The sequence below is a fragment of the Gymnoscopelus microlampas genome (assembly GCF_963454915.1).
Source record: "Gymnoscopelus microlampas genome assembly, chromosome: 9".
Lineage (NCBI taxonomy): Eukaryota > Metazoa > Chordata > Actinopteri > Myctophiformes > Myctophidae > Gymnoscopelus > Gymnoscopelus microlampas.
The window spans coordinates 3,280,169-3,298,039 of NC_139946.1; the positions used below are offsets into that span (position 1 = coordinate 3,280,169).

General features: G+C 40.8%; 3 protein-coding genes across 6 annotated transcripts in view; 2 read left to right on the forward strand and 1 right to left on the reverse strand.

The window, feature by feature from the left end:
• suco (SUN domain containing ossification factor) overlaps positions 1–2,494 on the reverse strand; it is an 89,042-nt gene extending 86,548 nt beyond the window's left edge. For all 4 annotated transcript variants that reach the window (XM_084067258.1, XM_084067257.1, XM_084067256.1 and 1 more), the window contains exon 1: positions 2,213–2,494. In XM_084067258.1, the coding sequence (XP_083923384.1) occupies positions 2,213–2,265 (53 nt within the window). In that variant the 5' untranslated portion in view covers positions 2,266–2,494. The remainder of the gene's footprint in view (positions 1–2,212) is intronic.
• Positions 2,495–4,567: 2,073 nt separating this feature from the next.
• On the forward strand, positions 4,568–11,333 carry tmed5 (transmembrane p24 trafficking protein 5). The gene is made up of 4 exons (XM_084067531.1): positions 4,568–4,895; positions 6,231–6,328; positions 6,493–6,676; positions 7,979–11,333. The coding sequence occupies exons 1-4, from the start codon at positions 4,704–4,706 to the stop codon at positions 8,195–8,197; spliced, it is 693 nt and encodes a 230-aa protein (XP_083923657.1). The 5' UTR covers positions 4,568–4,703; the 3' UTR covers positions 8,198–11,333.
• A 1,239-nt stretch (positions 11,334–12,572) lies between these two features.
• On the forward strand, positions 12,573–15,049 carry pigc (phosphatidylinositol glycan anchor biosynthesis, class C). Its single transcript, XM_084066304.1, has 2 exons — positions 12,573–12,631; positions 13,515–15,049. The coding sequence occupies exon 2, from the start codon at positions 13,519–13,521 to the stop codon at positions 14,404–14,406; it is 888 nt and encodes a 295-aa protein (XP_083922430.1). The 5' UTR covers positions 12,573–12,631; positions 13,515–13,518; the 3' UTR covers positions 14,407–15,049.
• The last annotated feature ends 2,822 nt before the right edge of the window (positions 15,050–17,871 follow it).

Genomic DNA, 17,871 nt, shown 5'->3' on the forward strand with positions numbered 1-17,871 from the left:
TTTCATTTGGCATGTGTGTTTTACGCAAAACAAAATATCAGCATTGACGGTTCAGTATTTAAAAGAATATAGGCCTTGGTGGGTCATGGCATGGACACTTTTTTGCAATGCAATATCAGCATCTTTGGCTCAGCGTGAGTAAGATTTGGAACCAAATATCAGCGTTAGTGGGTCATACAGCACAGAAGTGAAGATCTGATGTTTTCATCAACATACCGGTAAAGCAAGTTAACTTTTAGACTTACGTTACTTAATTAACACATAAAACAATATCTCCATTGTAACGCTTCACTTCCTGGACATCTTGAAACTAAGGTACATTTAAACTCTATTTAGGGTTCTTTTTTGTTTAATTTAGACCCTCCCTTTACAATCTGCTCTGACCACTGTCTTTATTCCCACAGTAGTGTGTTTTTAAGCAGAGTAATGTATGATATGCATTTGCAACACAAACTGCAAGCTACAGAAAGTAGAACTGACACACTGTAAAAGCAAATAAATAACAGCTAGTACTGTAGGCTAAATTCCTGAAACTACACATTAAACTGTACATGTCCATATCTGCACAAATGTACAGGGTTTTCACCCAATTGACATGCAAGTAGCACATTGCCTTAGGATACATTCACGGCTAAGCCGTTCTGTCATCTGATCCAAAGAGGAAAATGTCAGCCTACTTTTGGATGATAATTTAGGGCAATCATTATTATTAAATATGTCAATCTTAGTATTCTAAAAAATACAGACTCCAGGTAGGAGTTGCCTGTCAAGAGCCATAAGCAGTTTGACATCCGGCTAACCACTTTAAAGCTGGTGTGCAATTCTCAATATTCTCAATAATTTCAGAAATCACAAAAATATCAGACCTCACCACGCATGCAACGTGTCGTGAGCTTGTAAATCAGCCATTTCCCCCTATTCCCTAGGTCTAGGGCAGGGGTCGACATTATAAATGGCCCTAAATGGCAATTGAAGCCCTTATTGAAGCCCTAAGGGCTTCAATTGCATTGATAAACTTCATCTAGCAGTCTACCAGAGTAGATCTTATCTCAATTGAAACCAATTTACATTTTGGCATAACATTCCAAGACCAACAACATCAGATTCTGCACTTTCCAGTTTTACGTATGGATGAAGACATCACTAACCTAATCCATGTCATAACTCATGATCTACTACATGATATGAATAAGCCATGTCATGACTCATGATTTACTACATGATATGAATATTGGAAAAAGAATAAAGCTGTGAAAAACTTTCAAAGTCTATATACCTGTAGTTAAAAATGAAGGGAAACTAAATCTGCCACTGATAGATGAATAATACACAGAAATGGTGATTTGCTGATAGCTTCAACCTGGAGAGGTAGCTGTAACTGAATCACTGAGCCGGAGAAAGTTAACACATTGCATGTCCTTTTTTTATTCCAGAGTCCTCACTAACTCTATTGTTATGTATGTCAGTGGCTCCTCTTATAGACTTAACAAATTCACGACCACTGACAGCTGTCACCTCTATGAACATGTAGGCATGCTGCTAGTGGAGAACAGGCAATAAGCTGGCCATTTCATGAAACCTATAGATGCATAGTATATTACAATACATGCGTTTACATCCAATAATATGTTTCCATTCAACATATTGCCTATTCCTGTAAAATTATAGCACCTTGACACATATTTTGCTTTAACTTCTACCTGTGAAGTGAGGGTTAGGTTCATATTTCCATACAATACATGTCAGCATACAAGCCAACATTCATTGTATGGATGGACACAAATTCAAAATACAGAATTTTGAGATAACAGAGGTTGCCAGTGAATATATTCAGTAGTTGGTATGATAAGCAACCGTTACAAAAGATATGGCCAAGAAGACAAGAGTTCATGTCAGCCATTCAATACCTACCTTTACTGTTCTTTGGTAAAGCCAGCAATGTTGACAACAACATCTGGCTGGTTACAGTAACTAACAAGTTAACGTTAAACAATGGGTTTTTGAGCGAGGCCAACCCGTTTAAATGACACACATCGATGTGTCCAAAGATGGAAACAACGCAAAAACGACATGACACAAAAAAAAACACACAGTGACAAAAACACTGCTTTAGGTGCTTTTAAAGAGTCATTTCAAACGTCAATGTTGTTGTCATAAACGTAGTGATGAAGATGAAGGGATGTAAAGATGTGATTTTTTTGTTGTATCTTACCAGCACAGGAGAGCTACAATGAGGCACACCAACACAACGCGCAACCTCTTCATTATCTTCCCGCGGGGACCAACATCCTCGCTTCTCTTTCTTCTCTTTCCTACTCTCTCGTTAGCCTTAAACAAACTGCCAACAAGCTTCTTTATGAGCGAAGGGCCTGAGATAATTACTAAAAATATGTTCAAACAGCGAGGGTGTGCCACTTTAACGGAAGAACGGCAGCGGAGGTGTTTTAAATTTCATTGTGCGGAAAACCCTCGCTGCCTCTCGTACTGCTCGGCCGCTTCTGTTCTGTGTGTGTGGATGGACGGCACACTGTTTGGCTAGCGTTAGCACGGCTCCTGCGTCGCGACCAATGGGATCAGGCCTGGAGATGAACCGACCAATGAGGTAGCCCTACGTCACCGATGTTTTCCATACATCGCAGCACCTGCGGAAAGCCCTGGTTCTGTTTTACTGCTCGGTGCTCGGATCCGGTCTAGAGCTAAAGCCTCGTTCCCCAGCCTTACTCATCTGCAAAGAGAAAAGTCTAATAATAATAATGATAATAATAATAATAATAATAATAATAATAATAATAATAATAATAATAATAATAATAATAATAATAATAATAACAATCATAATATTTTATTTTTGTAACGTACTATTTTTATTTATTATATTTGAACCAAATCTCAAAGTGCTACAAAGTAAGAACATTTTTTGGGAAAATAATTAAAAATAATAATAATAATAAAAATCGTGAAATGAATAAAATTCAGATCAATGGTCAACTACACAGCTAAGAAAAAGATCATTTTTAAATCACAAATGCCTACTGTATCCAGTAGTTAAAACACATATAGATGCTGCGTATCCGTATCCATTCCAGACCGGATGTGCAACTTGCAAAGCAAATTGGTTCCTAGTCTATCAATGTTGGAGAGCAGGATGCGTGACGTTTGGACGAAGCCCCGCCTCTTTACCTCTTGTTGTCTCGAGCTGAGCTGGAAGCTGAATGCTGGCAGAACGCGTCATCTATTTTACTGATAGAGGAAATCATTAAACTACTGCAATGATAACTAAATGTTGCTCAACTGACTGACTGATCGTAAATGACCAAATGTTTTCGCTACTGTTGAGTGTTGACACATGTCTTTCCTGTGATAATGATCAAATGATTTGATCAGCTGAGAAGCTGACAGGGATCGAAGGAAGGGAAGAACATTGTGTACTTTTTGGCTTTGACATTGAAATCACACCTCGAATCGTGATCATTGTCATGATTAAAGGCTTTTATCTGAGAAAAACACTGTCTGCTGCCTAAACCCAAATGCTTCCCAAATTATATGCTTCACAGAATTTGTATTTATGTATGACTGTCATACAAAGACATTATCACATTACATTAAAATTATAGTTCTATAATGATTCACAGAATGTGCATGTCTTCAATGTATGATTGTCATACATTATTACGTTACATTATTAAAATAATAGTTATATAATGGTCCCCATCTGTCATAACTCTAGGATGTTTCTTTGAAATAAATAATACCATAATGTAATATTTATATTGCTTATTTTGTCCAATAGTCTTTGATAACGTTAACAAAGTTGACATTATAATGTATTCTTTATTCTTGAAACCTCTTATTATAGATGTAATAAGGAATTATTTTAGATGCGTCTTGTCTTGAGCATGGCATTTGATTTGAGACAACACAACTCCATTTCCCAGGTTTCAATTCGAATAGGCGCCTGTAAAATCTGCCGTGATAGAAGTATTTTCAATCATTTAATACATAATAGACTAACATTATTCCAATAGAATGAACTGAAAATTCGGTTATTTTAAAAACAATTTCGTATTTTTGGAAATAGATTATTTAATGCAAATTATTAAGTTCTAAACGGGCGGGGTCTTTCTCGAATGGATGAGCTGTCCAACAGAAGTGAAGTAGTGTTGCCATGTCCGCTTATTATAAGCCACTTTGGGCTTCTTTTTCTGTAAAGTTGCTTGTAAATATTGGTAGTTGCGTCTGGTTGCGTTTTTTTGGGCTTGTTTCTAAAGTGTGGTTGACCATTTAGGGTTTCTTCCAAATATTTTAATTCATATCTAAATAAGAATTATTAATTAAACCAGTGGTTCATATTGTCATGAAAACGTGTTGTGCCCAGAGGAGCATTTGTGTTGTTAGAATGTTTAAAAAAATTAAAAAAAATCTAATTACTCCACATTTTATTTCATGAGTTTTCGATCTACTGTGAACTTGTAGATCGCCTAGTCGCTTCTTTCGGGTTTGTTTGTTTTCATAGACCCGGTTGCTTATTTGTCTCACACAATCTGGCAACGCTGAACAGAACTGAAGTTTTGACGAACACACACAACACACTCATATCTTCACCACAGCTACACGAGGAAAGCGATCGTCAAACCCCTTTTTGTCTGTTTTAATTCAACTCTCTCCTCTCTCTCCATCGCTAGAGACCCATCCAGTGTTCCACCATGCGGGTGGTCAGGGTGTTTCTAAGTGTACTGTCCCTGCTGATCGTAGCTCTTCTCCCGGAGAGATCCGTGGTCCTGGCCGCCTTCTCGCAGTCTCTGGACAGCGACTTCACTTTCACTTTACCCGCCGGTCGAAAGGAGTGCTTCTACCAGACCATGAAGAAAGACGCGTCCCTGGAGATAGAGTATCAGGTAAGATGTGTGAATGAGTAGTTCAAAATGATCATGTAAGATGTCTGAATGAACAGTCAAAATGATCAGGTAAGATGTGAATGAATAGTTCAAAATGATCAGGTAAGATGTGTCAATGAATAGTCAAAATAATCAGGTAAGATGAGAGTGAATAGTCAAAATGATCAGGTAAGATGTGAATGAATAGTCAAATGATCAGGTAAGATGTGAATGAATAGTTCAAATGATCAGGTAAGATGAGAGTGAATAGTCAAAATAATCAGGTAAGATGTGTGAATGAATAGTCAAAATGATCAGGTAAGATGTGAATGAATAGTCAAAATGATCAGGTAAGATGTGTGAATGAATAGTCAAAATGATCAGGTAAGATGTGAATGAATAGTCAAAATGATCAGGTAAGATGTAAATGAATAGTTCAAAATTATATCCCGCCACATAAGTATTACTACAGTATGAGAATGTAGTGTACAGTCTATAACAACAGCTACTGTATGTCTGTCAGCTCTGACAGTTCATAGCCTTGGATCAAGACTATCATAGATGTATATTATCGAGTCGGACTTTTACTTTTGTATCTGTGATATGCAAATGTCAAAGTCGATAAAATACATCTATGATTAGCCCCATTTAGTACCTCTCCCGAGGGTGAGGTTCCGATTGGAGCTAATCTATGATATGGTTTTGATCCAAGGCTAGACAATTCAATAAGAGTTAATGTTTCAGTATGTGCCTTTATATTCTTATTACTGGTTCATCTGTGCATATCCATTGACTTAGAAACTTTAAGAAACAGGTTATATTACCTGCTTCATTGCCCTCATTGATATAGAAACCTGTTTTGCCTGCCAGGGTGTAACTCATAACTCGTATCATGAATTGTGATATTGATGACGTATGAAAATACTCTATGAATGCCACGCTTGCCATTTGCCTGTACGGAATACTACTGGCCAGTAGTGGGGCATTCTAAGCATATTCTTTTCCCCAAATGTCATTGTTGTGTCTATATGAGGATGGACAAAATCAAGATACCCAGGCCTAACGCTTCAGGCAGGAAGCCTTTATCTGACTGTCTCCTCTCCTCCATAGGCTGTAGGCCTACTGGCTGTTATACAATGTTTTGTAATAAGCTATTGCAGCAATTCACCTCTTAGGACGCAACAGTGAAGAATGCTGGAAATCATGAAAGGCTGGTGCAGTACTCTTTTAACACGCTCTTTCATTTCTGTCACCCGTGTGTGCGCGCGTGTGTGTGTGTGTGTGTGTGTGTGTGTGTGTGTGTGTGTGTGTGTGCGCGTGCGTAAATGTACATGCATGTGCACATGATGTTCACAGGTTTTAGATGGTGCTGGGCTGGATGTAGATTTCTGGATTTCATCTCCCTCTGGTCACGTGCTGTACAACGACTACCGCAAATCAGACGGAGTACACACGTAAGTCACACACATCATCAGAGAGACTATACTTACACACACACACACACACACACACACACACACACACACACACACACACACACACACACACACACACACATTAATCAGACAGCCAGTCACATTCAGCCAAATCTCCCACCCACCCTGCGTTTTCCCTCCAGTGTTGAGACGGAGGATGGGGACTACATGTTCTGCTTTGACAACACGTTCAGCACGTTGTCAGAGAAGATCATCTTCTTTGAGCTGATCCTGGACAACATGGAGGCGGAGGGAGAGGACCCTGAGGACTGGAAAGAATATGTGCATGGGACAGACATGCTGGACATGAAGCTAGAGGACATCATGGTGAGCAGCCTAAGAAGGGGGATTTATACTTACTTGGTTGTGCAAACACGCACAACCAAGTCAAAATCAGGCAGTGGCATCATATTTATGGACCAAGCATTGGTCTCGATTAGGGATGCAACTTACGATAATGTGTTTAATAATCTATTGATTTGACAAAAAAAAACATGTTTCAATTACTCTATGTGAGTGATTTAGATTGATCATTTCACTCCTAGTCTTGACATTGTTGCTTGTCCTCTAAATGTCGTTGATCACATAAATCGACAGTACACCTCTGTGTTCTATCTTTATTCAAATAACTCTTCTGACTCAAGACTGTATCCCAAGTTGCAGGGGAATTGTTAGACCACATGCAGGCAAAGGAGAATGTTGTAAAAATAGACAATGTCATGAACTCTTACCCATTTGAGAGGATCATAGTGCCCTCCTTCGCTCCACCCCCACAAACAGACCTTATTTGTGTCAGATGTCACATGTGTAGTCCAGTGAACTGAACTGTGAGCAGGAAGTACATGAGGCAGACCTAGTAGGGAACGGCGAGTAAGGTGAGTCAGGGTCACTGTCCCTTAAAAAAAAAAGCCACTAAAAGGTCCCACATTCATGGCAGTTGTTTATTCAAAATGCGCTACATAAGAAGAGAATCAGTTATTTGACTAAAATGTAATTATACCACACTGAGTTATGACATTGCATTGCGATTGGTTGAGAGCCATTCTAATGAAATCTCCCAACAACAGCACTCTGAACACATCCATTTTATTTACCTTAATTTACCTGTGACCTTGCAAAGGCTGATGCCAGGCAATTGTTAGTAACAAAGTAGTGATTTCTTCATTTTCTAATTGTAAATATTAATAACTGATGTACTACCGATAATACACTTGAGGCTATTGGCCCTGGTGTTCTGATATTGTGGGCACAAGGCCGTAGACCACAGATCAGTACAGCACACTGCCAGTGCCTACATCTCATAGTTTAGCACTCTCACCTGTACTATTGATAAAACGAAGCACATTTTTCAGCAGAGGATGATGTGGTCTTCTAATGGAAGACAGAATACCTGATTCAGCAGCTTGCTTTGTCACGTCATGCCTGATTTATACTTAGTGCATCGTGTCACGCAACTTAAGCATAAATCAGGCGTCAGATCCGCCCTCAGGGAGACTTTGAAGTGTTTTCATCTGCCACTGCTTTGAATGTTTTACCGCTGGTTAGTTTTGTATAATGTGGGTGGCCACTCCCCTGTCTTAGCTCTGTATTCAAATCCACGTTGACCTCCCATTGTCTCCTCATTGTCAGGATACCATGAACAGCGTGAAGTCCCGCCTGGGGAAGAGTCTGCAGATCCAGACTGTCCTGCGAGCCTTTGAGGCTCGTGACCGGAACATCCAGGAGAGTAACTTTGACCGGGTCAACTGGTGGTCCATCACCAACCTGGTCGTCATGTTGCTGGTGTCTGCGACCCAGGTCTACCTGCTCCGCTCGCTGTTTGAAGACAAAAGTAAAACACGCACGTAACCCACCCCTGTCGATATGGGAAGAGACAGAAAAACAAAACTAACGCACTAGCCTACAAATCATGGGGGGGTGGGGGGGTATTTTTTACTGACCCGGGGGAGTCTCGGCTTGTGACTTTGACCACAAGGACCATAATGTGAACACGTACACACAAATGCACACGTAGAGAATTGGATGCTCATTGTCTAACTTTCTAACTAAGGTATAGAGAACGACGGACATTTTGAAGGTCCAAGGTCATCCCTTCTTTCTCTGGTCTGTTGATTCACTGGTGTTAGAGGGACAGTGGGAGACTCTGCCCTGGAGCAGGAACTAACAGTTGTCATTAGATGGCCACCATAGAAAAGGACGGAATGGATGGCCTCCCCAGGTGGAGGGCTGCACCAGCTGTCTGCAAGTCCTTACTAAAATCTAGTCATCATCACGTAAGTATGCTTTAAGTCAGAAGTCACACCACACTTAATAGAAACAGGTTGTGCCAGTCTTACTAGTTATTCCTGAGAACTTAGTTTTATACATTTGCAGAGCAACATATATATTAGACCTTTCTCATTTGTGAAAAGGTCGGGCTGTACATTTTCATTAGATTTGTGAGGGTGTTGATATTTCAGTGCTGCTGATGATGCTGCTGTACAGAAGACGGTTTGCCACTGAGGTCGTGCCGAGGTGATTCAAGCTTTAGCTATGACAATCACTATGTATGAGTGGTGCAACCCAAAGTAGTACATCACTAGTTTACAACTACTAGTTATTTCTTAGAACGTAGTAACAACATTATACATTTTTAATAACAGATTTAGAAATGACTGGTGAAATCCTGCCAAATCATTACCCTATTTGTAACCACACCAAACCTATATCTTAACTTAACCGTGCTAACCGTTACAGTGCCTATCCTTAAAGGGACATTTCACAGATTTTGAACCTAAATCCCATTGTTCTGATGTGAGATTATACAGTAGTGTGGGGAAAATACCCTATGTGTTCTAGGGCATTTACGATCTCCTCACATAAGATCACTAAATCTGTGAAATTCCCCTTTAGCTCAAGTTTATCATATTAAACCAACCCATGCCAAACATAGCTACATTTAAGCAAGTACAATCCATGCCTAAACCTAATATGGGGCTCCTTTTTAGAGTGGCCACCTAGTGGCGACCAGCCACAACCTCAATGCTACTACAGATTAAGAAACTAATTTTATAAATCTTCTTTGCTGCTGTACTTCCTCATAGAAAGTGATATAAGAAATGTATGGTATGAACATTTTTCTAACGGAGCCAAAAAATTACCAACAGGCCAGTGGCCTTATGATGCATGTTTTTATTGGCAGTGACACATAACCTAAGCTAGATGGTAGGTCTTTGCAGCTTTAGTCTTCCAGTCAAAGTGTGGGAGGAGTGACTCTTCTGTCTGTTGCTAGTTGTTACTATGACATTTACCATCATGTGCTATTGAGATGCCTTAGGTTTGAATTTAGTGATTGCGTGTGGCCTTCAAATGAGTCAAATTGCCAAGAAAACACGTTTTTATTCTAGTCACACACAGTAAAATCTTCAGTGTTAATTCATCCATTTCGTAACTCAGAGAGTGTACTCTCAGAGTTAAATGAACACTGAGGATTTTACTGTGCACGCTGCACAGTTATGCCCATGCAGACATGGCAGGTCTTCAGATAAGGGACCATGCTGTTAAAGCTGGAATAGGGGAAAGGGAAATGTGCCATCTCCAAATCTCTGCAAATACTGCCCTACTCTCCTCTGCCATGTTTCATGGGCTTCTGTTGGCTCAAATGGCGACCAGTTTACACCACATCCCAACTCTGGACTGCCCAGCCCCCAGCTGCTGAAAAGGGGGTGTCTGGTTACAGCCACCTTGCCTGTGGAGATGTTGTGCCTGCCTGCCTGTCTCTAGTAGTGACAGTAAATCTATTTTTCCATCTAACCGACAAATGGAAGCTCATTGCCATAACTACGCGGAGGCAAATACACATGCATGATTAATTTGCCGTGGCTTCTAATGCTATTTTTAAATGGCCATTTCTGGAGTATAGATTAACGTTTCCTCTGGTGATCGGGTTGGGTCGACACAAACATGCACAGTACCTTGGCTTTTAGAACAAAATGCATTTGTTGTTTTGATTTATCCTTTATACACTTTCACCTCTAGAGCATGGGTTCTTGTCTCTTTTTTTGTTATGTTTTTTTGCCTGCAACCCAAGATCCAGATCTATTTGTCAGTCTCTCCCTGATGTCCAGCCTAATGGCATGCTGAAGTTCCTGCTGTATGGAAACCTAACAGATAATTATGCAACCTGTGTGTGCCGACATCATTTAAAGATATCTGTTGTAGAGGTATTTCTCTGAATAGTTTCTGATACAGTATTAAGACACCACTCTGGTCTGTGATGGTGGCATTTGAAGTTTTTGTGCTTTTTCGTTTCTTTTTTATTGCGTTCAATAATTGTGTCATATTTAAAAACCCTGACTTGAAGCACCATGTCACCATCTTCTGATGAGATTTTGAGTTGCCCTGTACTGCGAAATGAAAAGCGCTCAATGCCTTCATTAGACAAGCTATGTCCTTCTTAGAACGCAAAATGCTGTTTGAACAAATATGTATTGTTGTATTTAGATTTTACAGTTTTGCAGTATATATCATATGTTGCACTGACTATTGTGTCCTTGCAGTAATAGACACAGCCACCACAAAAATGTGGCGGTGAGGAGGGGTTCACCCCCTTTTTTTTACCTGTCAAAAGTAGGCCATTTATTACCACCTATAAATTTGTTACTATTTTAAATGGTGTTTAATTCAAGCACTGTATGTTGAGATTCTGTATGTCTTATAATTTGATGGATTAATAATATGATTTATGTTCCCTTTAAAGTGCTTTACAGTTACCCCATTAATATAAAATGACATTCATACATAAAAAAGCCTGTGAGGATTATAAACTCTTAGTTTATTGGAATGTTTGAATCAAAAGCCATGTTGTATTGGGATTGGAAATATAACCGTCTTTCTAACTCAATGAATCAGTAATGAGAATAAACTCTGTTAATATATTCTATAAATTATCTTAAGTTATGCTGTCTACTTTTGAAATGTGAGCAAATTAAACAGTCATACCTTGTCTGTGTCCTGTTATGTTGTTCCTCTACTTGAATACCGAGAAGTGACTTGCTTTTGTCGCTTTGTTCTACTTGCCTGCTCTGTCCAGCCAAGCTGCATTGTCCACTGTTCTGTAGCAATCTGCAACTGAAGTCACAGATATGCTAATGACAATTCACAGTTCTAACAAACTGGTAATAATTTGGAACAGTGAGTTAATAGATTAAACTATAAATCAGGAATCCTATATTTTGCTGCAATTTGAGGATTATCATATGTGTTAGTCATTGTGAAGTATTGGAAGGATCATTCATGCCAAAATGTGCATGCCACGTCATTCCTTGAAGGAATCATCAGCATGGTGGTTGAACAGCAAGCGGTCCCTTAATGCTTAGTACTTTTAGAAGAGGGACATACGGACAGGGTCTACACAGTACACAGTACCACTGGGTAGTGGTTACTGTAGGGCATTGGTTCTCAAAGTGGGGTCCGGGGACCCCCAGGGGTCCTTGAGGGAGTTCCAGGGGGTCCCCAGCTAAATGATGGATAGTTAGGAACCAAATGGACCCTTATGGGTCTGTTACTCTAAAAGTGTACAAATGGAACCAAATGGACCCTAACGGGTCCATTTGATTCCATTTGTACACTCTCAGAGTTAAATTAACATTGATTTTACAATACAAATTGGGGTCCCAGAAATAGAAATGCCATTAAATGGGGGTCCGTAGCCTAATGCATGTCAAATTGGGGGTCCTTGAAATTAAAATGGTTGAGAATCAGGTGGTCCCCAGCTAAATGGAGAGTTGGTAACCAAATGGACCCTTATAGATCTTTAACTCTTGAGAGCGTAAAATGAAATCATTTTACGCTCTCAAGAGTTAAATTATTGTTAACCATCTGCATTACTTAATCTATAAGAAGTCTACACAATTAGAGAATGTAGAAGAATTGTTATCTTGATCAACGTTTGCCTGTTGTCTCTCCTAATGGTACCAACATCAATATAACATGGAATTGTGGACAAAATCTTATCCAACGATAACAAAACATTCTACGTTTTGGGTCTGAGAGTCTAAATCTCATCAAATAGTGGTTCCATGGCTCAAATGCCCAATAAATAATGTACCTTGATGAAAAGGGTTGAAAACCAACCACTGATCTATTCTATGGATTATGGAGTGTTATCCAATAATGAGTCAACAGGGGGCGCTGCTTTCACATTCATGGTTAATTCCCCACAACAAATGCCTCATTTCCGGGATGGATCAACACTTGTATCGAAGAGGATGAGCTTGTGGTAACAACAACCCGATTTATCAGGTAAATAAAAAGCCTTTTGAGGGCTGTTTACGTCTTTAAGGAGCTGCTACGTTAAACTATGTATAGTTATTCTGTCGTGAATGAATAGCATTATGTTGTCACTAGTGATTGTACTTTTAGCATTAGCCTGGTAGCACTGATCATGATCTCTGATGAATGGAGCTGTGTGTCACTTCTGTGTCTTCATAAACGTGTCCTTAACTTAGAACCTCTGTTTTTATATGAAGTGTTTTCCTCTTCTTTATGGTGAAGTGACAGATCACAGCCAGGAAGATCATACTATTAGCTGCTAGCCTATAGTATGACTAGTCAGTCAGGTTTCAAGGCTAATAAACAGTGGTGGAAAAAGTACTCGCATTTAGTAGTAAAAGTATCAATAATTAGTCATGTAAGAGTAATGTAGAAATACTCTTTTACAAGTAAAAGTCTGGAATTAAAAGTTGACTTAGTTGACTAGTAAAAGTACAAAAGTATTGGTATCAAAATGCACTTAAAGTACCAAAAATAGATGGTACTCATAATGCAGAATGTGCCATTTCACAAGTTTTTAAATGTATCAAAATAGCAGATCTACAAGCTCACCAATCGCGACGCATTGTGAGCTTGTAGATCGGCTATTTTCAAATGGCCGAAATGTATATAGGGCTGAAGTGGTTAATGTATGTTAAGTGCTGTACTTGAGTACATGTACTTAGTTACTTTACACCACTTGCTAATAAAGTTGTTTCCCTCAGTATGCCCAAATATGGAGATGACTGACGTCACAGTATAACGTCACAGACTGGCCTCCCAAGTACTAAAACAAATGAACATCCTCTATGGATGTTAAGTACATATTTAAACGCTTTATTTAAAGCATTCTATCCCGTGTGTCTGCGGTCAGGGAGATGGGAGCGGACAGTACCCCGGGTCCGGACGTGCCCTGGCGGAAGGTCCTGTGGGAGCGCCAGCCGTTCCCGGACAACTACGTGGACCAGCGCTTCCTGGAGGAGCTCCGGAGGAACGTGGGCATCCGGCAGTACCGCTACTGGGCCGTGGTCAGAGAGGCGGGCCTGGTGGGACAGCAGCTCTCCTGCGTGGCCATCTTCCTCACCCTCTGGCTCTACATGGAGCGGGCCCTGCTGACCCCCGAGGCCCTGCTGCTGAGCAGCCTGCTCTGCGCCCTGCTGGGCTACGGCCTGTACCAAGGCCTGGGCCCGCCGGGGGAAGGCTCCGGCGGCGAGCCCCGCACGCACCTGGCCGACCTGCTGAGCGCCACCATCTTCCTCTCCTTCACCTTCGGCTTCTCTCCGGTGCTCAAGACGCTGACGGAGTCGGTGAGCACGGACACGGTGTACGCCATGTCGGCCGTCATGCTCCTGGCGCACCTGGTGTCGTTCCCGTACGCCCGACCCTCGCCCCCGGGCAGCCTGTCGCTGAACGCCGCTCTCTTCTCCTCCGTGTGCCTGGCGTCCAGGCTGCCCGGCGCCCTGCACACCTTCGCCATGCTCAGCTGCGCGCTGGTGGTGTTCGCCCTGTGGCCCTGCCTCCTGCACAGGATCAAGGAGCACGCCCCGGGACAGTTCGCCTGGGTGTGCGTGGCGGTGTGTCTCGGCGGCGTGGGGGGCCTGGGGTTCAAGTGGCTCGGGGGAGCGGTGCTCCTGGCCGTGGCCCTCGGGAGCGTCACCCTGCTCTGTCCCCTGCTGCTGGTCAGGCTACAGAGACACAAGGACAACATCCACGGGCCCTGGGACGAGGCTGAGATCCGGGAGGACCTCAGACACTTTCTACACTGACGGATAACCTTCGTTTAACCACTTAAAGCCCTGTTTTATACTTTAGGCTATTCAAAAGTTGCCGATCGACACTGTATGCTTACAACGCATCGCATCACGACGCGCTGTGATCTTGTAGATCTGCTATTGTCCCAACATGGGGACGGCGGGCGTAATGGGAATTGCTGAATTTATAACATAGAATGCCACTATTTTTGTTAACATTGTTCTATAGGAATGAAACTATGTGATGTTTACCTTTTTGGGGCTGCCCGATGTTGGGCACGAATGATGTCATCGGCTAGCTAGACTCTTTGCGAGTCAGCCAAGCCATCTATAACAAAGTGAATGGCGCCGGAACCGGGCTGAGACCTTGCCCGTATACTGGGTCATACATCACATAGATACGTCACAGATTACTGGCCACATGAAGTCCATGATCCACACAGTCTTGTTTTACTGTTAGAGCTGCTGCTCTTGTTCGTGTGGCATTGACCTCAAACCTTTTATGGAACTTGTCAACAAATGTGTTGTGCTGCTTATGTAACTTTTTAAGGTTTTTAATCATGTGAGAACCTCGAGGATGGGTTGTCAGCTTGACACTGAACAAGGGCTCTAATTGTGTTGCAAGAATGTGTTAGGCTAAATACTGAAGATGGGATTTTTACTTTCCGTTGTCAAGATTTTGTTTGTTTTGGGTTTGTCTTTGTTTTTAAATTTTCCCTTTTTATCTCCCCATTTAGTCGTTAGCAAAATTCCCTGTTTTCCTCCTCACGTTAAGGATATGCAGAGGTCCGTTCATTAGGCACTGGGAATGCATTGAAATCAATGAGAGGGTGGACAAGCTTATGAATAAACACTATCTTTGAATTTTTGCTTTTCTGTTGAACGCTTTTTTGTTTCCTTTGTTAAATAATCGATGAGAAAAAGAAGACACATCGCACTGTGATTGCACTTTGTTTTCTGGTTTCTATTGTTATTCCATGTGCACACTAAATAATTGTATTGCGGTATCTAAAGAGCATTGGGCTGTACGTTCTGGCAGATTCGTCAGGTTTCCAGGCTAGACAGCCCAGTCAGAAGTTTGCTCCGTGCTCTTAAGATACACACAGCAAATTTGGATTATATAGTGTGTAGCACATCGAGAAACGAGAGATCAGAAAACGTGTGATGTCTTTTATTTTCCTGGACCGATTATCTGACAAAGGTCCCAATCATTAAAAATAGTGTTTATTCTTAAACTGGTCCAGCCGGCTCTCATTGACTTCAATGCATTCCATTGAACTTCCGTCTTCCAGTGCGTCTATCGCTATGGTGTAGACTAGAGCATACATGGGCTGGCCCGGGGGCCACATGCGGCCCCCACCTTCACTTAATGCGGCCCGCAGGTTACTATTCAGAATACTGATGTATTATTTATTTCAGCTGTTACAATTCCAAACATGCAAACATGACCCGCTTTAATTACTTCTATTATTATCTATATTAGTAGCTTAATGACTAGTATGAAAATTCTATTGTCTTTTTATGCCCAATGTATTTGTATTTAAGTTCAAAAAGTTAACAAGTATAATTAAATGCATTTGAAATGAAATAAAAATGTTACTTTTCAGGATTCCAATTCAAAAATGGCAAAAGAAAAATCAGGATTCCAATTAAAAAATAGCACATCTACAAGCTCAAAACGTGTCGCGGCGCGACGCGTTTTGAGCTTGTAGATCGGCTATTTTTGCTACTTTTGTGTGACATAGAATGCCGATTTCCTTGCCTCATGTGTAGTCCCTTTTCACTGCTGACCCCTACAGTTGGTCATGTGGGAGGGTGTGGACAACCATGTGTCTCCTCAATCCTCATACACATGAATTCGCCAACTGCTTCGTTTCATCTGATCGTCGTTTCACCAGAGGACCTGACACTATTCCTCTCAGTTCCACACCCAGCTGACCAACCTGTAGGAGTCATTACAGTGACTGACAGAGAGAGCCCTCCCCGCCAGGGTTCGGTTGAGTGCCCTGACACACACCGGATGCATCGCGATTGATTCAAACTATAAGAGCTTTACCCCTGTGTGCCACCTGGATGCCCCTGATGTCAGGTTTAATGGGTTTTCTGCAATAAAAACATGTTTTTGTATTAGACTTTTAATGTCCCTGGTGTGGGTTGGATCATGAACAAAATGTGGTTAATCACAAATAAAGTTTACCTACATTAAAACATGTGATTTGAGTATCATAATTTTGTGAACGGCTAGATACTTTTTAAATGAGTAATGCTAATGCCATAGTGGATAGTGGCAACTAACGGCTCTCCATATGAAAGGATCTCTGGACCCGTGATAGAAACTATAATACAGATCTTTGAGATTCCATGCCGTTTCATGATCATTCATGAGCAATTTCACTTTGACCCATTGGTGTTGACCCACTGTTGTGCCACAAGTGATCACTATAAAGGACTGAACAGGATTCGTGGAGATGGCTGAACAGGAGACATAATAGGCGGTAGAGGGAGAGATGAAGAATGATGCCACAACAGAGGGAAAAAAGATGGTACTTTATCTTAAAATATACATTTGAGGGCAACTTTAGCTGTGTTTTTGGCATTAGAATATTATACACTGTTTTCTTTGACTGATACTTTAACTTGCACAATGCAAAACATAATATAATAATATATGCCTAAGACAAGATTTTGAATATATGAACATTCAGACCATTGTCAGTAAGTGTACAGGACATTCACTGACAATGTTCTGATGTTCATATATTATGTATATAATTTATACGTGACAACACCCAACACTGATGTGCGTAACTTCACCAGAAGTTTATCTTACCAGTATTGGAAACATTGCTATAATAACATATAATATAATAATAAATAAACAAGACCCAGATTTAGGTCTATGTGTCTGAGTCACTCTGCAATTGTTGCTGTATGGGGACCTAGTCTGCAATCTGTGCTGACAAATCATTTAAGGTTGTAGAGGTATTTCTCATCATTTGTTTCTAATACGGTATTAAGTCTCTACTCTGGCCCGCAACAAGGCATTTGATGTTTTTTCTGTGGTTCTCTTTATTGAGTTCAACAAATGTGTCATACTGTAGTTAAAACCCTGACTTGTCTTAAAGCACCATTTCGCCATCTTGTGGTGAGAATTGGACTTTGTGCTGAGAAACAAAACGTGAAAATGTTGAATATTTAGATTTGAGAGTTTTGCAGTATATAGGTCTACTGTTGTACTGACTATTGCAGGGGTTCCCAAACTGTTCCATGCCAAGGACCCCAAATAGGCATAGCCTCTGAGTCTGGCTATATATCGCAAAAAAAGTGAGGGGGGGAAAAGCTGATCGACAAGCTTAAAATCCTCCTCACACAAAATCCTAATAAGATCTGCTATTTTCTTTCTTTTTTTGTATTTAATACATGTATTTTAGGTTTTGAATAATGTTTTCTTTCAATATTGTAATTTATTCACATTACCAA

What these genes read in the sequence shown, in the direction of transcription:
- pigc (XM_084066304.1), top strand. Translation starts at nt 13,519, where the DNA reads ATGGGAGCGGACAGTACCCCGGGTCCGGACGTGCCCTGGCGGAAGGTC.
- tmed5 (XM_084067531.1), top strand. Translation starts at nt 4,704, where the DNA reads ATGCGGGTGGTCAGGGTGTTTCTAAGTGTACTGTCCCTGCTGATCGTA. An exon ending in AAATCAGACGGAGTACACAC is followed by an intron (nt 6,329 to 6,492) that starts GTAAGTCACACA and finishes TTTTCCCTCCAG; the next exon opens with TGTTGAGACGGAGGATGGGG. An exon ending in TGAAGCTAGAGGACATCATG is followed by an intron (nt 6,677 to 7,978) that starts GTGAGCAGCCTA and finishes CCTCATTGTCAG; the next exon opens with GATACCATGAACAGCGTGAA.